General features: G+C 39.5%; 1 protein-coding gene across 14 annotated transcripts in view; it reads left to right on the forward strand.

The window, feature by feature from the left end:
* CACNA2D1 (calcium voltage-gated channel auxiliary subunit alpha2delta 1) overlaps nt 1–25,643 on the forward strand; it is a 545,949-nt gene that overhangs the window by 100,373 nt on the left and 419,933 nt on the right. For all 14 annotated transcript variants that reach the window (XM_055420634.2, XM_055420636.2, XM_055420637.2 and 11 more), the window contains exon 2: nt 13,629–13,710. In XM_055420634.2, the coding sequence (XP_055276609.2) occupies nt 13,629–13,710 (82 nt within the window). The remainder of the gene's footprint in view (nt 1–13,628; nt 13,711–25,643) is intronic.

Raw genomic sequence — 25,643 nt, forward strand, 5'->3', positions numbered from 1 at the left:
TCCCTTGTATAAGAACCCTCTTGCCTCTAGCTAATCCAGGGAACTACAACCCTGAAGTGTATTGCTTATTTGTTGTCTTGGTAGCTGGCAGCGCATTGCTGCAGCTGAGGCAAAAATATTAGCTAAATAAAGACACAATGAAAATCCTGAGATAAAACAAAAATCAATCCAAGATGGTGGGAAAGGTAGATCTCATGAAGAATCTTTGGTCTTTGAGAATTATGAGTATATATATATTTGTATTATATGTGTATAGTATATATATTACTTATAGTAATATGTATAGTATATATATTTGTATATATTTGTATTATGAGTATATATATGTGTAAAGCAGATTAAACACACACACACGACAGCAAAAAGCAAACAGAAAATGAAAGCAGAGGACCATAACAGCGTAAGAATCCGTTTTTAGTGGTAAAACCTTTTTGCTTCTACTCTCAAGTACTTTAGTTTTCCACTCTGATTAGCACGATCACATCCTTCTCTGCATTTCTTTTGGGATTGACTCTAGACAAAAATGAAATAGTAAGACATTTCACAAGTCTAAACAGCTTTCTAAAAACAGAGCAGCAGTGTTATTGAAAATGGTTTAAATAGAGGATAATTTCAGGAACTAAGTTCCTGTCATGACATGCATCTCACAAGCAATTTTATGTTTAATGTAGATACCAAGTGTTCCTTTCACACACACATACACACATAGTATTTCATAATACAGTATCCATGTTATAAGAAATGGATATTTAATAAAATAGTACGTGTAGGCTATTTAAATCTTTGGCTTACTTATGTTATTTTTTATCCAACTATGAGAACACTGTGGGTGGTTTATTATATAACAAAACTGGGAAAAGTTTGGCATTGGTGGGCTATTTATAGCAAGTGGAACAGTTTTGAAATATATGGTCTTATTACTTTAAATTTATGAATAAGCTATATATCAACACAATTGAAATGGTCAGTTTATTAGACCTTGTGATATTTTTATGTTTTCCCAGGCCCACAGGGCAGGTTTGTTTCTGATTTCCTTGGGTTAAAAATAAAATTATTTCTTAAAAATATTAGCGTAGGCTGAGAATTGCCTTAGGACAAGGACCCCAGAGGGCATGGGCTTCTCACTCTCCTGTTCCTCTTCTTCCTTCAATCTCATACTGTACCAGCCCTCTTCTGTTTGCATTTATTTTCTGTCCAATAACTTAAAAAGATTTTTAAAGATTAATTTTTATTGGAGTATAGTTGATTTACAATGTTGTTTTAGTTTTTGCTGTACAGCAAAGTGAATCAGCTGTACATATACATGTATCCACTTCTTTAACGATTCTTTTCCCATATAGATCATACAGAGTATTGAGTAGAGTTCCTGTGCTATTCAGTAGGTTCTTTTGTAGAAAACAAACTTCTTTTTACCAAGGGGGAAGTGGGGGTGGGGAGGGGGAATAAAGTGGGAGATTTAGATTGACATATACACACCAATATTTTCCTTTTTTGCTCTCCTCTTTATAATTACTAGTAGGATAATTCAAGATGGATGTAGGAAAAAGATGTCTGTTTCAATACTCTATTACTAATAGCAGGAAGGTCACACATTCTTTTTTAACTGAGGACTTACTGTGTGAGTGTAGGAAGGAAGACAGTCTCTGTAGGACCTGTTACAACATTTCTTAGCTATCAGTTTGGCTCTATTAGTCCAACCAGTAAAAAGGCAAATTCTCTCTGTAGCATTTAAAACAATTAAATAGATAACTATACAAACTTGACACTTTGTACTCGACTGCTACACTTTACAATAGATGGAGCAGGGTGTAATTTGTGCTGTTCTGAATTTGATGTTCCTCAAATGCATGCAAAATGAAATGAATTACCATCTCTCTTTTTTTTTTTAAATAAAGTTTTCTGAACTATGCAATACTCTTTTGAAAGCCATCTGACAGGCAAATGTCATCTCAAAAGGAACAGTATTAATTGCATGACTAGTATTTTTTTTCAAATTTAGTGAAAACTTGATTATATTATTTGCTTTCAGAATTTGTGCTGTTTGTGTACAATAAAGTGAAGTAGAGGATATAAAAGATTATCTCAACTGTTCAATAAAATATTTGCCTCAATTTTTAGCGATCTCTCCAAATTACACTGGATCTGCAGACATCATAAAACAATTGGAAGCATATACTGGTACTTGATTTTGTAATGAGTTATTGTAGAGTTAGAGGATTACAAGACAATTTTTTTCCAATTAAATTTAATATCCAGTTGAAAGATCTAGAATTGTAAGGTATATGCATGCTAGAGATTAAAAAAATTAAACTGTTAAGTCATATTTTACAATTCTTCTACTTGTTGAAAAGTGGGTGCTTTATAGAAACATGGATTCAGCAGATTATGTTTTTCTCATGTGAATTTTGGAGAGAAGAGGGAATTTAGTAAATCACTTACTCTATGCATTAAGTAAAGATAATTGTACATTTTAAAAAACATTACAATTACATTTCATTTCAATACACTTTTCTATTTATTCAAGAAATATATGTGTGCCTGCTATATGCAAGGCAGTATAATATTAACTGAGTGACAAATGAGAATAAAAGTATACTATTCATGAGAGTCTTCAGAAAAAGAAGCACAAAGCATATTTTTAGTTTCAGAGTTTGTGAAAGGTGATATTAAAGTATTTGTGAAATTTATTCACAATGAAGGTAGAGGCTTAATTTCAGCGAGAAGTTATAGAGCAAAAGCAGTATGTGAAAAAGGACAGTCTATGCACATGGAAATGTGGAGGTTGGTGGAAGTAAATGGCTTAGAAAAGCAGAAGCTAGAAGGCTGGACAGTTAGATTTCCAATTTCTCTAAACTTCGTTTTCTCATCGATGAAACGTGAGCACTGTTTTTCTGATGACTGAGAGAAAATGTTAAATACTTAGGCAAGAATTTTGGCAGAAAATAAGATCTCAGTGCATTTAGCTATCGAGTGTGTGTTGGAAAAACACTGAGATAGAAAGGATTGATTGAAGAAGGGATATGGTGATGAAATTGCTGGCAGGGACATGGATGACTGAGAATATGGTTGGTCAACAAGTAGAAGGAACAAGGGAAGATTAGTGCTATTGGGAGGAAAGATTTTGAGTTCAGTTTTATAGATTTTTGGGGAAAAATGGTGGAAAATCAAAAGGGTGTAATCTGGCAACAGTTAAGACAGAACTGGAGCTCAAATTTCATATGTAAAGGTGGTAATTGAAGTCATGAGATTTTGACTTTTTAGGGTTGTAGAAGCTTGAAAAACACAGGGTTTCAAAAAGCATTGGAAAATTGGGAGACGGGGTAGCAGAGAGAAAGTAGTTGTGTTACATCCTGCGGTTGACTGCATACCCAGTCTCTGGACCTTCTCACCATTTTCCTCTGTAAATGTCATGCATTCTCACTCTCCTGATTAGATCATGCTCCAGTCCTATCCTTGTTACCTTGAAGCCTCTGTTACCACTTAACACTTGAAGACACGGTTACATTTCTAATGAGCAGAGTAAGTGTGTTCCTGACATCACAATTTGAAAAATCCTGTGCATTTTCTCATGGAAACACTATTACCTATTAGTCAAGTTCTGTTTTGTCTATATAACCAGAAATACAATGATTCAGCTTTTTTTGAACTGCTCAGATATTGTACTGTGTATTTATTTCTAAGAGAAATAAGCTTTCTGAGAGTAATCCGTTTTATTTCAGGAATTTTAAGAATTTTTTTCTTTTAGAAATTATATGTTGTTTCAAGTGACTTAAAGTGAGATATGTGTTCAGGCTACTTTCTTCATTTAGTCTTCCAGCATATTATTTTGTGAGATTATTAAGTCTAAAAATGTCCCAAATGATGAGAAATTTGAAATTTGGTAATGTAGTATTTTCACATTTTCCCAGAAATTTTGTAATAGTATTTTTGGTTCCATAAGAAAAGTGTTTAAGAAAATAAGCATTGCATATGAGTATAATACTGTAACATTTTAATGACTATTTTTGGTGGTCTTTGTTATTAGAATTAGTAGAGATCTTAAAATTTTCAGGTCCTTCAATTTACTTTTCCTAGTCCTTTATTTCCCCATCTGCTGGTATCTGCTGCATAGTCATCTGAATGCCTTTTTTTCTCCCATCTTGCCCTCTTTAGCTTAGTACTGGTAGAAAAATTCATAGTTAAGCTGATTAGTACTGCTAAAAACTGATGCCCTCCAGTATAGGACTGGTCCTTACTCTCCAGCTATTGTTCTTTTCAAACCTGCAACTTTTAAACTACCCTACCTTAAAACCTCCTGCCTCTCTCTGAACAGAGGACTGTGTCTCTGTTTCTGTCATTAAAAAGAAAAAAATAGAACTTGTCTCCAGTTTTTTTTCCTAGTTGTTACAGTTATTTCCATTTACTTAAAACCTTTTACATTTTCCCTTCAGTCTCCATGGAAGAAGTAACCCGCCTTCTAGCCATGGATTAAGTTCCTCCTGTGTTCTGCTTATCTCTTCACTCATCCGTCATCTCATCATATTTGGAATATAGGGGGTGATCAAGAAAAGGCTGAATGAATTTGGAGTCTTTTGAAAACTTGCACTGTCAGTTAGTTACATGTTCTCTCCTGAAATCTCTCTCTGATGTCTCCTTTTCTCCCTGCCTTCTCCTTTTCAATGAAACCGTGTCTTTGTCTCTGATTAAAAAACAGAAAGAAAGGGCTTTTGTGGCAATCTAGTGTTTAAGACTCTGTGTCCCAGTGCAGGGGACATTGGTTCGATCCTTGGTCAGTGAACTGAGATCTCACATGCAGTGTGACATGGCTGAAAAACAAACAAAAAAGAGCACTAAACTACTTGTTCTCCATTTATTCCTAGGTTCCCTCTCGCTCTCTCACATAGAAGATTGATAAATTTCTCTCATCTTCTTTGGTAACTCTTTGGAAAGTCTCCTTCCCTGACTCTTTGGATACCATTGTTCTTGGATTCCCTTCTCTCTTGCCACTACTTGGATTCCTGTGTCTCCTCTTTTAGTGTTATTTACAGAGTTCTAGCTACCGTGTGTTTTCTTCCCCGCTCTAAACCTCTCCTATGGGAATCATGCATTAGTTTACCTTTGTCCTTTGTAACAACCAGATCTTTCAATTCTGTGGAAACTTATGAGAGCTTCAAATCTGTGTGTATTCAGTTGCTACTGAGTTTCTATGCCTCAATCTCAAAAATATCTCTACCTCAACCAATAGCAACAAACTCATCAATATCCCTCTAACTTGTACTGTCATTGTCTAACTGAGAAATTCCATGAGTCATCTGCATTCACTATTTAAATCAAGTAAGACTTGAAACCCTGTTGGCCATCCTTCGGAATTTTGTTGAGCTGGTTTCTTCTACTTTCTTCCTCTCTATTTTTGGACACTCCTATGGCATGGCATGGCTTGACATGTAGGATCTTAGTTCCCTGACCAGGGATTGAGCCTGTGCCCCCTGCTGTGGAAGTGCAGTGTCCCTAACTACTGCACCAGGAAAGTCCCTACTTGGTCTTCGTTTTGTTTCCCTCTCTACTCGCTAATAGTGAGCTGTTTTGAATACTACTTATTTCTTATGTCTTGTCTTGATCTTCCCTCCTTGCTTTTTGTTTTCTCTTTAAGCTACCATCCACTCGGCTGTCACAGGAATTATTTAATAATGTCATTATATACTTAATTGATCTTGTTACTTACTAACTGCACATTTTCCGTCATCTCTCCTTTATTTTGAGGATACAGTTTAAATGCTTGAGAATGTAATTTAAGACCCTGGGTCTGGCAACTATATGCTTGACTTTCTTCTCGACCATTCCTACCTCTGTTCTATAATTTGTTGAGCCAACCCTGGACTCTGGCTATACAGGCTACTTGTGGTTGCTGACTAGGCCATGGTTTACATCCCCTCTGCCTTTGTTGTTACTTCCTTCCCTTCTCAATTTTGTCAAATCCCACTTGTATTTCGTATCTTAAGTAGCTAGTGTGGAAAGCCTCCTCTATCCACCCTCCCACACAACTGTCTGGTCAACTTTAAGGGACTCTCATATTGTACTGATGCGCTTGAGTATATGCTACCCCAAAATATGGTTACATGGCCTGTTGAGTATTTTAAGCTGAAGGTGGTTGGGAAGTGGTGTGTTTGGGAAGGACCTCCTGACCTTCCTCTCTGGTGAACGTTGTCTTTCCTGTACTTGGAAGAAAAGGGCATCCTTATCTTTTAAGACATGGGGCAGAAATAGAAATGTGTTGTTTTCCCCAGTTTACTAAGCTGATATTCTTTGTCCCAGCGTATCTTTTGTTTTAAATTAATTTTTGGCCACACTGTTATGTAGAATCCTAGTTTCCCACACGGCATATCATTGAACCCGGGCCCTCAGCAGTGAAAGTGCAGAATCCTATTAGACTGCCCCGGAAATCCCCATCATATCTTTCTGCTTTTCATCAAATCTAGCATAAAGATATTATGCTTAACCATTTTTTGATTAGGCTTAACTGTTTTTTGAGAGGATCTTCATTTCCATATAAAGGCTCTCGTGTCATATAAAACTTAAATTAGATAAATTTGTATGCATTTCACTTATTAATCTTTTGTTACAAGGTTCTCAGCCAAGATTTAGAAAGGTGGAAGAAAAAGATACTTTTTCCTCCTCTCCCTCACCTTATTCTTTTTCTCCTCTGCCTCCTTCCTGTCAGACTCAGTTTAAAGCTCAACCAGATAGTAAGTCATGTATCTTTCATTTTTACCTCTCCAGGTTTTAGTATCTTTTCCAACAGTTCTGTGTTATATGGGTGGACAGAGAAGAAACAACACATTCTTCCTCATGGAGTGCTATGCTACAATGAACACCCAGGACTGGTCTCCTTCAGAATGAACTGGTTGGATCTCCTTGCAGTCCAAGGGACTCTCAAGAGTCTTCTCCAGCACCACAGTTCAAAAGCATCAATTCTTTGGCGCTCAGCTTTCTTCACAGTCCAACTCTCATATCCATACATGACCACTGGAAAAACCATAGCCTTGACTAGACAAGTTGTTGTCTTGTTGACAAAGTAATGTCTCTGCTTTTTAATATACTATCTAGGATGGTCATCACTTTCCTTCCAAGGAGTAAGCATCTTTTAATTTCATGGCTGCAATCACCATCTGCAGTGATTTTGGAGCCCCAAAAAATAAAGTCTGACACTGTTTCCACTGTTTCCCCATCTATTTCCCATGAAGTGCCATTATTATTTTCTAATTCCAGTTTTGAAAAGCAAAGTGCCTATACATTTTAGAAAAGCCAGGTAACACCTATGTCTATAAAAAATAATCTTTGCTCCTATAAAATGTTCTTGACAGCTTGTCAGTGGGACAGAGAAGACTGGACGGACCCTGAATTACTTTTCAGCCAAAACAGGTTCACCCCAGTGAACACTGGCAGTGACAGTAGACTCAGATGTCAAGATAGAAAGCACGTTTTGTATCAGTCTAGCATAAATCAGAATTCTGGAGTTAAGTTTTTTACATATATAGTCTTTGTCTCTCAATTTCCCAACCAAAGACTTGTATAACACGTCTATTTTTTTCTTTTTTTGCTGGGAACTCTTGTCAAAGTTGGGAATTATATTTGAGAATATGTGATTCATTTTCTCTGGGTTTTAGGACTTCTTCAGTAATTGCTTGGAGAAATGAAATAGTTTCTCTGAATTTAGAAGATGATATCTATGTTTTTTTCTCCTACCCATCCCCTACTGTAATTTTTTGTTCTTGATGTAAAAGTGGATTTATACTTACTTAATAGAGAAGTAAGAATTATTAGCATTTATAATATTTTTCAAATATATACACCATCTTGTAAGTAGTGCAAAGTATATTATTATTCTAATAAAGTGGTGTGCATCTATAATTTTTTCTTAATTTTACACCCTTTTGCTATATATTTCTTGTTTCTTGATAATCATTTTTAAAATCATACTCATACAGCATAATTCAGTAAATATTCTTTCTTACTTTCATTTGTATGAAAAGTACCCCTTGTTTTTATGTATTTCATTTACCACCTATTTTGTTTCACATGTAAATCAAACCTCTGTGTTTTCCTCTAAGGCATTCCGTCCTCTTTCGTGATTGATTTTCAATTTTTCTTGTTCCTCTTTAGTTAATCAGCTCATTATTCTTTTATATGTTCTCCTGTATATACCTAATTTAAATCCCTTTCCCATGTAGAAGTTAGACTTCTACATTTGAGTTTTAATACTGTTCCATTCAAAATTAGCTGAAAAATATTTATGACCATGTAGTTCTATCGAAATTTTTGTCTAAGACATGCATGCTAAGTTAAATTCCTGTGATTTCCACTTGTGAAATGCAAAGTTTATTTTCAAAACAGCACTTTTCTATTGCATTCTAGGAGGATGGAAACTAGTGCAGTGAAACCAGTGAACATGGCTGGGTTTTGAAATAATGGGAACCAGTTCCCTTGATAGAGGTGGTGTAGCCGCCTACCATTTTAAATTCAGATTGTTGGTCAGTCAGAGTAAGACAGTGGTTCAGTGTTGCTCTTTGTCACTCTATTTCCTATGTGAAAATGAGAGTTAAGTTCCTTTTAGATACTAATCATGAATAATGTGATTTTCCTCAGGGGAAATTTTTCTGAAATGTTTGAAAGCTGCTTGCAAACTTCTGGAGAATAGGGAGAGGGACCAGGATTATTATCTTCTACAGAGTCAATCCACTGATGAGCTCATTCTCTAGCATTTTAAAGAATCCGTCTGTTTAGAGTTTCCTACTGGAATCAGCAGAGATGTTGTCTGCTCTTAGACATTTTCAAAGCCAATGCCTCTTGTCATTCCATTGAGAAGGCTAGTAGTCAGGAGGGGGCCGGCTGAGTTTGGTGTGAATGATGACTGGCCAGAGTCATTGCTAATGTGGGCAGACCAGCTTCAGTCCTTGAATTAGTTTACTGATAGAAGAGTTACCTTTAAAAAAAATTGTTTTTAATTGAAATAGAGTTGATTTGCAGTGTTGATTTCTGGTGTATAGCAAAGTACTCAGTTATATATGTGTGTGTGTGTGTATAAAAATATGTGAAAAGTGAAAGTTGCTCAGTCGTGTCCAGCTCTTTGCAACCCATGGATTACACAGTCCGTGGAATCTTCCAGGCCAGAATACAAGAATACTAGAGTGGGTACCTGGTGGCTCAGAGGTTAAAGCGTCTGCCTCCAATACGGGAGACCCGGGTTCGATCCCTGGGTCGGGAAGATCCCCTGGAGAAGGAAACGGTAACCCACTCCAGTATTCTTGCCTGGAGAATCCCATGGACGGAGAAGCCTGGTAGGCTGCAGTCCACCGGGTCGCAAAGAGTCGGACACGACTGAGCGACGGAACGGAACGGAACAGAGTGGGTACCTATTCCCTTCTCCAGGGGATCTTCCCAACCCAGGGATCGAATCCTGGTCTCCCACATTGCAGGCAGATTCTTTACCAGCTAAGCCACCAGGGAAGTATATATTATATATATATATGTATATAAAGGTCCATCTAGTCAAGGCTATGGTTTTTCCTGTGGTCATGTATGGATGTGAGAGTTGGACTGTGAAGAAAGCTGATCGCCGAAGAATTGATGCTTTTGAACTGTGGTGTTGGAGAAGACTCTTGAGAGTCCCTTGTACCGCAAGGAGATCCAACCAGTCCATTCTAGGGGAGATCGATTCTGGGTGTTCATTGGAAGGACTGATGCAAAAGCTGAAACTCCAATACTTTGGCCACCTCATGTGACGAGTTGACTCACTGGAAAAGACTTTGATGGTGGGAGGGATTGGGGGCAGGAGGAGAAGGGGACGACAGAGAATGAGATGGTTGGATGGCATCACCGACTCTGTGGACATGAGTTTGAGTGAGCTCCGGGAGTTGGTGATGGACAGGGAGGCCTGGCGTGCTGTGATTCATGGGGTCGCGGAGAGTCGGACACGACTGAGTGACTGAACTAAACTAAAATATACACACACATATACATACATATATATATACACACATACATATATATTCTTTCATTTTGATTTCTCACAGGATGTTGAATATAGTTCCTTGTGCTTTACAGTAGGACCTTGTTGCTTATCTGTTCTATATATACTAGTTTACATCTGCAGTTCCCAAACATCCAATACTTCCTTCTCCCACCCCTCTTTCTCCTTTGCAACCACAAGGCTATTCTCTATGTCTGTGAGTCTGTTACTATTTCATAAATTTGTTTGAGAGTTTATGTTCACTCTAAGATGAACATATGTAAGAGTTACATTTTAAATGTATGAATTATTTGCTATTGCAGTATAATGAAACTGGATCACACTGTCAAAAGAAAAAGGAAAGAAAACACTCAATCAAAAAAAAAAATGGAGGGAATACATTTAGTGCCAATGAAATCCAAAGAATAGAAGAGATAAGCAACATATAGCTACACATGTCATATATATAGAGAAAAAATAAAATTAAAATACTGATAAGTCATTATTTCCTGTTGTTTTTATTAGTGTTTTATTTCTATTTGAATGGACAGAAAGAATACACACTGATTGCAATATGAGGATGAATAAGTAAAATATGTGAAGGGATTGCAAATTAATTTATTAGAATGGGGAAAATTGTGTGGTATTTGGTAGTCTCTAGTAGTGGGAAACGGAGAAGGCAATGGCAAGCCACTCCAGTACTCTTGCCTAGAAAATCCCATGGACGGAGGAGCCTGGTGGGCTGCAGTCCGTGGGGTCGCTAAGGGTCGGACACGACTGAGCGACTTCACTTTCACTTTTCACTTTCACACATTGGAGAAGGAAATGGCAATCCACTCCAGTGTTCTTGCCTGGAGAATCCCAGGGACGGGGGAGCCTGGTGGGCTTCCGTCTATGGGGTCACACAGAGTCGGACACGACTGAGGTGACTTAGCAGCAGCAGCAGCAGCAGCAGTAGTGGGAAAAATAGGACCATCAGTTTAAAATTTTTCTAAGATCTCTAGATCCATACCTCCTATTTTAAGATCTCTGTTACATTAAAGTATGTACAAGTGTCCCTCAGACAACATGGGTTTAAACTTTGTGGGTCTACTTATAGTAGATTGGTTTTCAGTAAATGCACAGTACTGCCTGATTCATCATTAGCTGAATCTGTGGATGTCAACCCATGGATATGGAGGGATGACTGGAAATCATTTGTGGGTTTTCAACTTCTAGGGGCTTGGTACTTTTAATCCCCAACATTGTTCAAGGCTCAACTGTACATGGAAAGGATTTGAACTGGATCCTTCATCCATAATTTTAATGCTCAAAACCAATTCTTTAAAACTTAAGTCTTGATCCAGTATTTCCAAGTCTGAGTCTAGCTAAGGACTAAGCTTTTAAATTTTATATACTAAGATATTTGTTGCAGTGAAATTTTTAGTGGTTAAAGCTGATGACATTCTAGCTATGTATGTATCTATTTTTTCTAAAAGGGAGTATGGTCAAGTGTATTAAGTGATTTAGAGATAATGGAATATTAGGTGGCCATTAAAATTCAGTATTTATAAAACACTTGTAATGACATGGAAGATTATCAAGTGACTGATGTCAAAGACATGAATTTTACATAATATGTGCTCAACTATACAAAATGCTTTTAAAAGACCTGGAGGGGAGTACATCAAAATTTTAAGAGTGGCTATCCTTGGGCATTGGAATTATAATAAATTTTAAAATATTTATTATTTTCTTGAATTTTTCAAATACTCATTTATCACACCGTTCAGTTCAGTTCAGTTCAGTCGCTCAGTCGTGTCAGAATTTTTGCGACCCCATGAATCACAGCACGCCAGGCCTCCCTGTCCATCAACAATTCCCGGAGTTCACCCCAACTCATGTCCATCGAGGCGGTGATGCCATCCAGCCGTCTCATTCTCTGTCATCCCCTTCTCCTCCCATCCCCAATCCCTCCCAGCATCAGAGTCTTTTCCAGTGAGTCAACTTGTCGCATGAGGTGGCCAAAGTATTGGAGTTTCAGCTTTAGCATCAGTCCGTCCTATGAACACCCAGGACTGACTCCTTCAGAATGGACTGGTTGGATCTCCTTGCAGTCCAAGGGACTCTCAAGAGTCTTCTCCAGCACCACAGTTCAAAAGCATCAATTCTTTGGCGCTCAGCTTTCTTCACAGTACAACTCTCACATCCATACATGACCAGTGGAAAAACCATAGCCTTGATTAGATGGACCTTGGTTGGCAAAGTAATGTGTCTGCTTTAAATATGCTGTCTAGGTTGGTCATAACTTTCCTTCCAAGGAGTAAGCGTCTTTTAATTTCATGGCTGCAATCAGCATCTGCAGTGATTTTGGAGCCCAAAAAAATAAAGTCTGACACTGTTTCCACTGTTTCCCCATCTATTTCCCATGAAGTGATGGGACCAGATGCCATGATCTTTGTTTTCTGAATGTTGAGCTTCACGCCAACCTTTTCACTCTCCTCTTTCACTTTCATCAAGAGGATTTTTAGTTCCTCTTCACTTGCTGCCGTAAGGGTGGTGTCATCTGCATATCTGAGGTTATTGATATTTCTCCCAGCAATCTTGATTCCAGCTTGTGCTTCTTCCAGCCCAGCGTTCTCATAATGTACTCTGCATAGAAGTTAAATAAGCAGGGTGACAATATACAGCCTTGACATACTCCTTTTCCTATTTGGAACCAGTCTGTTGTTCCATGTCCAGTTCTAACTGTTGCTTCCTGACCTGCATACAGGTTTCTCAAGAGGCAGGTCAGGTGGTCTGGGATTCCCATCTCTTTCAGAGTTTTCCACAGTTTATTGTGATCCACACAGTCAAAGGCTTTGGCATAGTCAATGAAGCAGAAATAGATGTTTTTCTGAAACTCTCTTGCTTTCTCCATGATCCAGCGGATGTTGGCAATTTGATCTCTGGTGCCTCTGCCTTTTCTAAAACCTGATTGAACATCTGGGAGTTCAGACTTGGGCTTCCTTGGTAGCTCAGCTGGTAAAGGATCCACTTATAATTCAGGAGACCCCAGTTCAATTCCTAGTTTAGGAAGATCCCATAGAGAAGGGATAGGCTACCCACTCCAGTATTCTTGAGCTTCCCTGGTGGCTCAGATGGTAAAGAATCCGCCTGCAATGCGGGGGATGTGGGTTTGATCCCTGGGTTGGGAAGATCCCCTGGAGAAGGGAACGGCCACCCACTCCAGTATTCTTTCCTGGAGAATTCCATGCCCAGAGGAGCCTGGCAGGCTACAGTCCATGGGGGTTATAAGAGTCAGACATGACTGACTTTCACTTCACTTTAAGAAGACTTGTAAGCCAAATGATAAAATTTAATTTAGGATATTCCACTTATTAACTTATTTTAATGGAATTTTCATAAAGATTAAGTATATATTTATAATTTTTCTCTGTTTGAGTTGTTGATATTTTAAGCATCGGTTGGCCCTTAAAGGTTCATTGGTCTTAACTTAAAAGTGGGCTGGGGAGGTGTAGGCATAGTAGGAGCTAGGAGGGAGGAGAAATATTTAAAGGTAATTTAAGAATTATCTGTGGATAATCTGTACATATCAAATGTCAGTCTATGACCTTACTTTGTCAGAGATTTGATAGAAGATTCTTTCCTCTGATTTCTGCAGTATCAAGTCATGGGTGGATAAGATGCAAGAAGACCTTGTCACCCTGGCAAAAACAGCAAGTGGAGTCAATCAGCTTGTCGATGTGAGTAAAGTCTGTCCAAACTTACAAATCATTTCTTTAATTTGAGTGCCATTTTTCTAAGAAACTTTATTTCTATGTTTTAAATAGTACATAATTTTTCATGGGGATATGATGGTGAAGTTCTGAGAGAAACTCTTGGTATTGCTAGTTATTATCATCTCTAATAATTAGCGAGGTGTTTATATACAGCCCTCACTTACATGAGTTCACATGATATATATTCATTCCTGCAATTCATATCAGGATGTCCTGTTTCCTCCATCCTTCAGAGCATATTAGAATCTCACATGTAGTGTTTACTTTAAGGCTTGTGATGGATTCTTTTGAATATCTTCAGTGGGAACATATCTTCATTCTTGGAAGGTAGATTTTATTTTTGGAGGTGGTTTCCAGTATTTACAGCCGTGCCTGAGGACATGAGCGTATCACTGAGACGGGTAATACAGACTTTTGTGCAAGAGAAGGAGACACTTTTATAAAAGATAGTTTTTCTTATGATTATGAAATGGCTATGAATGTCACTCTAAAATGATTTTTGAAAACGATAGCAACATATAAATACTTGTGTGGCATCTTAAATAGATCATGTTCCTTGGGTAAGAGCATATGCATATAGAGCTTCTGTAAGATTTATTAAAAATTAAATGTCATTTCTTTGGAGTCTCACTGCTTCCATTTCAATGTAAGTAATCTAATAATTTGAAAGTATCTCATCTGTGTTCCTGGTGATGCAGTGAGGTATTTTGTTTTCCAAAAGTGGTGGGATCAGTGAAGTGAAAAGGTGTAAAAGTGGTTTCATGTATGATATATGAGTATTTTTTTAATATGTGAATATTCCTTTCTGGGGGAAACTAGAATGAATGGTTGGTTACCTTGTGAATTACTAGCAATTCATAAGGAAAACATGCTAGGCATATACTTCAATATATTATCCCAGAATCTCTTTATAAAACAATTGTAGTTTTCAAACTGAATATGTTGAGAAAACTTAAATATCTGTGAGATGACATAGGAATATGCTTTGAAATGAAAAGTGTTCTTTGTTAATAACAATTATCACACTTAATTCTAATGAATACTTACTGAACACATACTATGTCCCAGGCACTGTGAGGGTACCAAGGGTTTATGGAGACACAGTTCCTCTCCTCAGAGAACTGACAACCTAGTAATGAAAAATCTCCATTTTGAAGGCGCAAAGATGCCTGAACGCTATTGTAAGCTGATGTTTGGGAACTGCAGTGATTTTCTGTGGGGGAATAAATTGAAATATGAAAATGTGGAGGGCAATAAGTAAGCCTCTATGAAAGGCATGGTGTTAGTAGAATAAGAAAAAATAAATGAGAATTGACAGATTCTGGTTAAAAATTTCATGACAAACAAATTAAAAATAAGCTGCTCTTGGGGGCTCTCCTTCACTCCTGCAGTTTCTCCAGCCTCAAAAACCACCTTCTTGGCTGACCTCTTTTTTACTTCTGGTGTTAATATGTGGACCCTCTCTCACCAAATCTGCAGTTTTCAATGAATCCTTACGGGAAAAAATAAGTGTCATCTTATTTTCATTATGCTTTATGAGGTGTGGATTACTAAGAAGAGTGTGAATACTGATGAATGAGGAAATGGCCTTGTCTTAATGAGGATAACAAAAGAGAATTGACAGGATGCAAGAAAATTCTTACAATGTTGCTTTTGTAAGACATGTACCTTGTTACAATCACAGGAAAAATACAGACAGAAGAATCATATGTATGTAACAGGGAGGGAAAGAGCAAACTTTACTATTGGAATTTAAGTATTAGGGGACAAGAAGATAAATGAATGAGTCTATATGCCTTTCCCTTTGATCCAGAGAAAAGGTACATGACGGGGACAAAAGAGGCGCATTTCTTTTGGGCAAAAGTTGAATAAATAGAGGAATTTAGCAGGTTTCTGGGTTGAAATTCAATATTTTTAAATGATGGATCTTCCAAAATTATCAAATTTAGTTTTTATTGAGTTCACAGGACACATCTTGCTTATTACCTGCAGGCTCAACCACAAGGAGTGAACATAGCTAAACAGGATATTTTTGCAATTTTATAAAGATTACTTTATGGCATCATGAAATATTAGCTCAGAGATTGATAAATAGTATTGAATAAATGCAGTACTTTAACTTAAAAGTAAATCTCTAAAAAGTTAGAGATTTTGCCAGGTGCCTGCCTGCCTGCATGCATGCTAAGTAGCATCAGTCATGTTTAACTCTTTGTGAGCCCATGGGCTGTACCCTGCCAGGCACCTCTGTCCATTGGATATTCCAGGCCAGAATAATGAAGTGGGTTGCCATGCCCTTGTCCAGGAGGTCTTCCCAACCCAGGGATTGAACCCATGTTTTTTGAGTCTCTTGCATTGTCAGGTGGGTTCTTTACCACTAGTGCCACCTGGGAAGTTCTGATACCTACCTAATTTCTGTTAAAGATCACAGTGAATAGGCCTACATGAAACTGTTAGCCCTGATTCTTTCAACTTCTAAGATATCTTTTATTGGATTTTTCCATTTCTAATAATGTATTGGAAAAATACATATGTCCTTCAATTGCATATGATTATCCATAAAAGTAGATTAAATAATTGAGGAAAAAATAAGGATAAAGAGATAAATATACTTTTTCTTAATAATATTAGAACCTTTTAAATACAACGGAGAGGCTACATTTTTTTTTCTTTCTAAATTACTTCCAAGTACTGTCCTAAGCTCTTTTCACCCATTATTTTATTAATCTTTAGGACAACCTTGTGAAATGAATATCATCATCTTTAATATGCAGGAAGAAACTGTTTGCAAGGTTAAAGTATTTTTCTAAGTTATACAGCTACTAATGGAGAAGGCAATGGCAAGCCACTCCAGTACTCTTGCCTAGAAAATCCCATGGACGGAGGAGCCTGATGGGCTGCAGTCCATGGGGTAGCTACGAGTCAGACATGACTGAGCGACTTCACTTTCACTTTTCACTTTCACACATTGGAGAAGGAAATGGCAACCCACTCCGGGTGTTCTTGCCTGGAGAATCCCAGGGACGGGGGAGCCTGGTGGGCTGCCATCTATGGGGTCGCCCAGAGTTGGACACGACTGAAGTGACTTAGCAGCAGCAGCAGCAGCAGTCAGTCAGTCAGTCAGTCAGTTCAGTCGCTCAGTCGTGTCCGACTTTTTGCGACCCCATGAATCACAGCACGCCAGGCCTCCCTGTGTTTGTATTTTTAATCGTTTTTTTCCTGTAGTTGACGTCTTGGAGAAGGAAATGGCAACCCACTCCAGTGTTCTTGCCTGGAGAATCCCAGGGACGGGGGAACCTGGTGGGCTTCCGTCTATGGGGTCACACAGAGTCGGACACGACTGAAGTGACTTAGCAGCAGCAGTTGACATCTAATCTTACCACGTTGTGATCAGAAAAGATGCTTGAGATGATTTCAGTTTTTTTGAAATTACCAAGACTAGATTTATGGCCCAGGATGTGATCTGTCCTGGAGAAGGTTCCGTGTGCACTTGAGAAAAAAGTGAAATTCATTGTTTTAGGGTAAAATGTCCTATAGATACCAATTAGGTATAACTGGGCCATTGTGTCATTTAAAGTCTGTGTTTCCTTGCTAATTTTCTGTTTAGTTAATCTATCCATAGGTGTGAATGGGGTATTAAAGTCCCCCACTATTATTGTGTTACTGTTAATGTCCCCTTTCATACTTGTTAGCATTTGCCTTACATATTGTGTAAGGTGTTGGGTGCATATATATTTATAATTGTTATATCCTGTGTTGGGTGCATATATATTTATAATTGTTATATCTTCTTCTTAGATTGATCTTTGATCATTATGTAGTGGCCTGCTTTGTCTCTTTTCACGGCCTTTATTTCAAAGTCTATTTTATCTGATATGAGTATTGCTACTCCTACTTTCTTTTGGTCTCCATTTGTGTGAAATATCTTTTTCCAGCCCTTCACTTTCAGTCTGTATGTGTCCCTGGGTTTGAGGTGGGTCTCTTGTAGACAGCATATATAGGGGCATATATAGAGGTCTTTCCATGGGGATGGTCTTGGTCCCTGTCTCCTGTACAATGTCACGAACCTCCGTCCAGAGTTCATCAGGCAGTCTATCTGTCAGATCTAGTCCCTTAAATCTATTTCTCACTTCCATGGTATAATCGTAAGGGATTTGATTTAGGTCATATTGAATGGTCTAGTTGTTTTCCCCACTTTCTTCAATTTAAGTCTGAATTTGGCAATAAGGAGTTCATGATCTGAGCCACAGTCAGCTCCTGGTCTTGTTTTTGCTAACTGTATAGAGTTTCTCCATCTTTGGCTGCAAATAATATAATCAATCTGATTTTGGTGTTGACCATCTGGTGATGTCCATGTGTAGAGTCTTCTCTTGTGTTGTTGGAAGAGGGTGTTTGCTATGACCAGTGCGTTCTCTTGACAGAACTCTATTAGCCTTTGCCCTGCTTCATTCCATGCTCCAAGGCCAAATTTGCCAATTACTCCAGGTATTTCTTGACTTCCTACTTATGCATTCCAGTCCCCTATAATGAAAAGGACATCTTTTTTGGGTGTTAGTTCTAAAAGGTCTTGTAAGTCTTCAAAGAACCATTCAACTTAGGCTTCTTCAGTGTTACTGGTTGGGGCATAGGCTTGGATTACTGTAATATTGAATGGTTTGCTTTGGAAATGAACAGAGATCATTCTGTCATTTTTGAGATTGCAACCAAGTACTGCATTTCAGACTCTTTTGTTGACCATGATGGCTACTCCATTTCTTCTAAGGGATTCCTGCCCACAGTAGTAGATATAATGGTCATCTGAGTTAAATTCACCCATTCCAGTCCATTTGAGTTCATTGATTCCTAGAATGTCTATGTTCACTCTTGCCATCTCATGTTTGAACACTTCCAATTTGCCTTGATTCATGGACCTAACATTCCAGGTTCCTATGCAATATTGCTCTTTACAGCATCGGACCTTGCTTCTATCACCAGTCACATCCACAACCAGGTATTGTTTTTGTTTTGGCTCCATCCCTTCATTCTTTCTGGAGTCATTTCTCCAGAAAACGGTGGTCTGAGGAGGCTTACAAATAGCTGTGAAAAGAAGAGAAGCGAAAAGCAAAGGAGGAAAGGAAAGATATAAGCATCTGAACGCAGAGTTCCAAAGAATAGCAAGGAGAGATAAGAAAACCTTCCTCAGTGATCAATGCAAAGAAATAGAGGAAAACAACAGAACAGGAAAGACAAGAGATCTCTTCAAGAAAATTAGAGATACCAAGGGAACATTTCATGCAAAGATGGGCTCGATAAAGGACAGAAATGGTATGGACCTAACAGAAGCAGAAGATATTAAGAAGAGGTGGCAAGAATACACAGAAGAACTGTACAAAAAAGATCTTCATGACCAAGATAGTTACAATGGCATGATCACTGACCTAGAGGCAGACATCTTGGAATGTGAAGTCAAGTGGGCCTTAGAAAGCATCACTATGAACAAAGCTAGTGGAGGTGATGGAATTCCAGTTGAGCTATTTCAAATCCCAAAAGATGATGCTGTGAAAGTGCTGCACTCAATATGCCAGCAAATGTGAAAAAGTCAGCAGTGGCCACAGGACTGGAAAAGGTCAGTCTTCATTCCAATCCCAAAGAAAGGCAATCCCAAAGAATGCTCAAACTACTGCACAATTGCACTCATCTCACACGCTTGTAAAGTCATACTCAAAATTCTCCAGGCTAGGCTTCAGCAATATGTGAACCGTGAGCTTCCATATGTTCAAGCTGGTTTTAGAAAAGGCAGAGGAACCAGAGATCAAATTGCCAACATCTGCTGGATCATGGATTGGAGAAGGAAATGGCAACCCACTCCAGTGTTCTTGCCTGGAAAATCCCAGGGACGGGGGAGCCTGGTTGGCTTCCGTCTATGGGGTCACACAGAGTCGGACACGACTGAAGTGACTTAGCAGCAGCAGCAGCAGCTGGATCATGGAAAAAGCAAGAGAGTTCTAGAAAAACATCTATTTCTGCTTTACTGACTATGCCAAAGCCTTTGACTCTGTGGATCACAATAAACTGTGGAAAATTCTGAAAGAGATGGGAATAGCAGACCACCTGACCTGCCTCTTGAGAAACCTGTATGCAGGTCAGGATGCAACAGTTAGAACTGGACATGGAACAACAGACTGGTTCCAAATAGGAAAAGGAGTATGTCAAGGCTGTATATTGTCACCCCGCTTATTTAACTTATATGCAGAGTACATCATGAGGAACGCTGGGCTGGAAGAAGCACAAGCTGGAATCAAGATTATAGGAGAAAGATCAATAACCTCAGATAAGCAGATTATACCACCCTTATGGCAGAAAGTGAAGAAGAACTAAAAAGCCTCTTGAAGAAAGTGAAAGAGGAGAGTGACAAGGTTGGGTTGAAGCTCAACATTCAGAAAACGAAGATCATGGCATCTGGTCCCATCACTTCATGGGAAATAGATGGAAAAACAGTAGAAACAGTGTCAGACTTTATTTTTTTGGGCTCCAAAATCACTGCAGATGCTGATTGCAGCCATGAAATTAAAAGACGCTTACTCCTTGGAAGGAAAGTTATGACCAACCTAGATAGCATATTTAAAAGCAGAGACATTACTTTGCCAACCAAGGTCCGTCTAGTCAAGGCAATGGTTTTTCCCGTGGTCATGTATGGATGTGAGAGTTGGACTGTGAAGAAAGCTGATCGCCGAAGAATTAATGCTTTTGAACTGTGGTGTTGGAGAAGACTCTTGAGAGTCCCTTGTACTGCAAGGAGGTCCAACCAGTCCATTCTAGAAGAGATCAGTCCTGGGTGTTCATTGGAAGGACTGATGCTAAAGCTGAAACTGCAATACTTTGGCCACCTCATGTGAAGAGTTGACTCACTGGAAAAGACTCTGATGCTGGGAGGGATTGGGGGCAGGAGGAGAAGGGGACAACAGAGAATGAGATGGCTGGATGACATCACTGATTTGTTGGTCATGAGTTTGAGTGAACTCTGGGAGTTGGTGATGGACAGGGAGGCCTGGCATGCTGTAATTCATGGGGTTGCAAAGAGTCGAACATGACTGAGCGACTGAACTGAACTGAACTGATAGGGGTCTTGTTTTTGTATCCATTCAGCCAGTGTTTGTCTTTTTTTGGGGGCATTGAGCCCGTTTACATTTAAAGTAATTATTGATTAGTTTGATCCAGTTGCCATTTTCTTTGTGTTTTGGGTTTGAGTTTATAAACCTTTTCTGTGTTTGGTGTCTAGAGGAGATCCTTTTTACCATTTCTTGAAGAGCTGGTTTGGCGGTGCCAAATTCTCTGAGCTTTTGTTGTGTGTAAAGCTTTTGATTTCTGCTTCATGTCTGAACGAGATCCTTGCTGCGTACAGTATTCTGGATTGTAGGTTTTTCTCTTTCATCACTTTAAGTGTGTCCTGTCATTCCCTTCTGGCTTGAAGAAATTCTATTGAAAGATCAACTGTTATCGCATGTTTCACCTTGGGTTTATCCTGTTAGGGATTCTCTGGGTTTCTTGGACTTGGTTGGCTATTTCCTTCCCCATTTTAGGGACGTTTTCAACTATTATCTCCATAAATATTTTATCATGGCCTTTCTCTTTGTCTTCTTCTTCTGGGACTCCTATGATCCGAATGTTGGGGCATTTAACATTGTTCCAGAGGTCTCTGAGTTTGTCCTCATTTCTTTTAATTCTTTTTTCCTCTCTGCTTCACTTATTTCCACCATTCTGTCTTCTACGTCACTTATCCTATCTTCTGCCTCAGTTATTCTGCTGTTCGTTTCCTCCAGAGTGCTTTCGATCTCAGTTATTGCATTATTCATTATTGATTGACCCTTTTAAATTTCTTTTTGACCCTTGTTAAATTTTTCTTGCATCTTCTCAGTCCTTGTCTCCAGACTATTTATCTGTAACTCCATTTTGTTTTCATGATTTTGGATACATTTACTGTTATCATTCTGAATTCTTTTTCAGGTAGACTCCCTATCTCCTCCTCTTTTGTTTGGTTTGGTGGGCTTTTATGTTGTTCCCTTACCTGCTGAACATTTGTCTGCCTTTTCATCTTGTTTAGTTTGCTGTGTTTGGAGTGGCCTTTGGTATGCTGTAAGTTTATGGTTCCTCTTTATTGTGGAGTTTCCTCCCTGTGGGTTGGGTTGGACGAGTGCCTTGTCACGTTTTCCTGGTTAGGGAGGCTTGCATCTGTGTTCTGGTGGGTGGAGCTGGATCTCTTCTCTCTGGAGTGCGATGAAGTGTCCAGTAGTCAGTCTTGAGGTGTCTATGGGTATGGTGTGACTTTTTGTTGCCTGTATTTTTGTGCTTAGGTTTATGTTTCTGTGTTGTTGGAAAATTAGCTTGGTATGTCTTGCTCTGAAACTTGTTGGCTCTTGGGTGGAGCTTGATTTTAGTGTAAGAATGGAGGCTTTTGGATGAGCTCTTGTCGAATAATGTTCCCTGGAGTCAGGAGTTTTCTGGTGTTCTCAGGTTTTGCGCTTAAGCCTCCTACCTCTGGTTTTCAGTCTTATTCTTACAGTAGCCTCAAGACTTCTCCATCCATACAGCACAGATCATAAAACATCTAGGTTAATGGTGAAAAGATTCTCCACAGTGAGGGACCCCCAGAGAGGTTCACAGAGTTACATGAGAAGAGAAGAGGGAGAAAGGAGATAGAGGTGGCCACAAGGAGAGAAGGGGGAGTCAAAAGGAGAGAGACCCATCTAGCCAGGGATCCATTCCCTAAGTGTTTTCCACAGCCTGGCACACCGAAAGAGATTCACAGGGTTAAGTAGAGAAGAGGAGGGGGAAGGAGGAGATAGAGGTGACCTGGTGGAGAAAAAGTAGAGTCAAAAGGAGAGAGAGCAATCAAGCCACCAGTCACACTCCTAAGTAAAAATGGGTACTGAAGACTGGATTCTTAAAGGTACAGAATTGATAACACATACCAAAAAGCAAAGATTAAAAGTCTGGAGTTAAGGTTAGACTCTCAAAAATACAATATTACAAAAACAAAACAAAATCACAGAAGTTATAAAAAGTATATATGAAATTTGCTTTAAACATAGGGTCTTTGTAAGGTAATAGGTTTTAACAGTGAAAATTAAAGGAGTAATAATAAATGAAAAAATTAAATAAATTTGAAAAATTAAAAAATAGTAATAATAAAATATATCTAGGAATTTCTCTGGAGCTGTTGATTGCAGTGTGTGGTCAGTTCAGTTTCAGATAGTTCCTTGTTCCAGCTTATACTTCTTCTCAAGGTCTATAGGTCCCTTCCGATGTAGTCAATGCTACAGGGTTTTAATCTTTGCACCTGTCACTTCCAAAGTGGTTCCCTCTTCTTTATTTTGACTTCCTCTGTTTTCAAGTCTTTTCAGTATCTAACTTGCGCCCTGACACAAGGGGGTGAAGGTGGTCATTTATTTAGGCTCACTTGTTCAGTTGTGCTGAGGGGAGGGAGGAACACTGCAAACAAATATCACTGGCATGTGTGGGGAGTGCCCACAGTTTCTGGGCCACATTGGGTTTGCCCCTGCTCTCGGCATGTGTGCTTTCCCGGTCTACACTGCTCAGGCTCCAGGTTGCTCTGCAGGGGATCTGTCTAAAGTGGGCCCTGGGTTGTGTGCACTTCCCAGGCCTAAGCCACTCAGGTTCTCGGGTACCCCACAAAGGCACAGACTCGGTCGGGTGTGCGTTTTGTGCCCTCTCCAGGTCCGAGCAGCTCAGGTGACCAGGCGCTTGGCGAGTGCACTCTCCCCAGGTGGGGCGGTGAGTCTTATCACCTTTTTCACCTCCGGCTGCTCGGTTTCCCGGGTGTGCAGCAGGCACGACATCTCAGGTGTGTCTTGTCTCCTTTGGGGAGCTGATCTCTGGCTGTGACCCTCCTGGTGGATATCATCTGTCCAGGATCCCAGGAAGACTTGTTAAGCAACTGGGAGCCTGCTCACAGTTTGGGAGAGGATGCCGTCTCTGGGGCCGAGTTTGCTCCTTGCCTTCCGGCTCTGGCTGTCGCCTGCCCCCGGCATGGCTTGGGCCAGTCTGCAGCTGGCTAGCCCCCTCTGGTATTTGCTCAGTCCTTTGTTCTGTGAGCAGCCTGGCAGTGCCTTAGGTAAGGGCTTTTCGCAGGAAAGTGCTCTCTCTTCTCTTTTTTTTTTTCCTCTCTCTGGCTCTCCCACAGTTTGGGTTGCTATCTCACCTTAGCTCCCTCAGATTGTCCTCAGGCCATTCAGGCCTGGTCCTTATCCTAAACAACGCAGCCCGTGCCTCCCTGTTCAGCCCCCGCTTGCTGCTGGCAGACGCGAGTGAGTGTCTGGGCTACCTCTCTGCTGGGAGTTGCGATTAGGTGTGTAATCTGTGGGTTTTATTTATTTTTTCCTCTCGATTATGTTGCCCTCTGAGATTCCAAAACTCCCCACGGACCTGCTGGTGAGAGGGTTTTCTGGTATTTGGAAACTTCTCCTCTTTTACTACTCCCTCCTCAGGACAAGTCTCCATCCCTAACTCTTTTGTCTCTCTTTTTTTATCTTTTATATTTTTTCCTACCTCCTTTCGAAGACAGTGGGCTGACTTTCTGGGTGCCTGGTGTTCTCTGCCAGCGTTTGGAAGTTGTTTTGTGGTATTTGCTCAGCGTTCAAATGATCTTTTGATGAATTTGTCAGGGAGAAAGTGGTCTCCCCATCCTATTCCTCTACCATTTTCCAGATGTGTATTTTTTAAACACTTTGAGTTATAGAATTTTTGAATACATTGTAATACTTTTATTTATTTTCTACTGGATAAATTTGACATTATATAAATTTAAGGTATTCATTATGTTACTTTGACTCCTTTATATTTTTTAGTTTGCCTGCCATTGTAATGATATTTATCATATTTTGTACTTACAGGACACTGTTCTTATCTGTGGTCAGTAAACCATTCATTAAATCTGAATCATTATTTTAGTACTTGTTACAAGATTGTACCCTTCAGTTCAGTTCAGTCACTCAGTCGTGTCCGACACTTTGCGACCCCATGAATCATGGCACGCCAGGCCTCCCTGTCCATCACCAACTCCCGGAGTTCACTCAAACCCACCTCCATCGAGTTGGTGATGCCATCCAGCCATCTCATTCTCTGTCGTCCCCTTCTCCTCCTGTCCCGAATCCCTCTCAGCATCAGAGTCTTTTCCAGTGAGTCAACTTTGCATCAGGTGGCCAAAGTATTGGAGCTTCAGCTTTATTAGCATAAGTCCTTCCAATGAACACCCAGGACTGATCTCCTCTAGAATGGACTGGTTAGATCTCCTTGCAGTCCAAGGGACTCTCAAGAGTCTTCTCCAACACCACAGTTCAAAAGCATCAATTCTTCGGCGATCAGCTTTCTTCACAGTCCAACTCTCATATCCATCCATGACCCCTGGAAAAACCATAGCCTTGACTAGATGGACCTTTGTTGGCAAAGTGTTGTCTCTGCTTTTTAATATGCAACTAGGTTGGTCATAACTTTCCTTCCAAGGAGTAAGCGTCTTTTAATTTCATGGCTGCAATCAGCATCTGCAGTGATTTTGGAGCCCAAAAAAATAAAGTCTGACACTGTTTCCACTGTTTTTCCATCTATTTCCCATGAAGTGATGGGACCAGATGCCATGATCTTCGTTTTCTGAATGTTGAGCTTCAAGCCAACCTTTTCACTCTCCTCTTTCACTTTCATCAAGAGGCTTTTGAGTTCCTCTTCACTTTCTGCCATAAGGGTAGTGTCATCTGCATATCTGAGGTTATTGATATTTCTCCCAGCAATCTTGATTCCAGCTTGTGCTTCTTCCAGCCCAGCGTTCCTCATGATGTACTCTGCATATAAGTTAAATAAGCAAGGTGACAATATACAACCTTGATGTACACCTTTTCCTATTTGGAACC

Source organism: Moschus berezovskii, chromosome 3, assembly GCF_049115385.1.
Source record: "Moschus berezovskii isolate FMDL1 chromosome 3, NW_MosBer_1.0, whole genome shotgun sequence".
NCBI classification, from domain to species: domain Eukaryota; kingdom Metazoa; phylum Chordata; class Mammalia; order Artiodactyla; family Moschidae; genus Moschus; species Moschus berezovskii.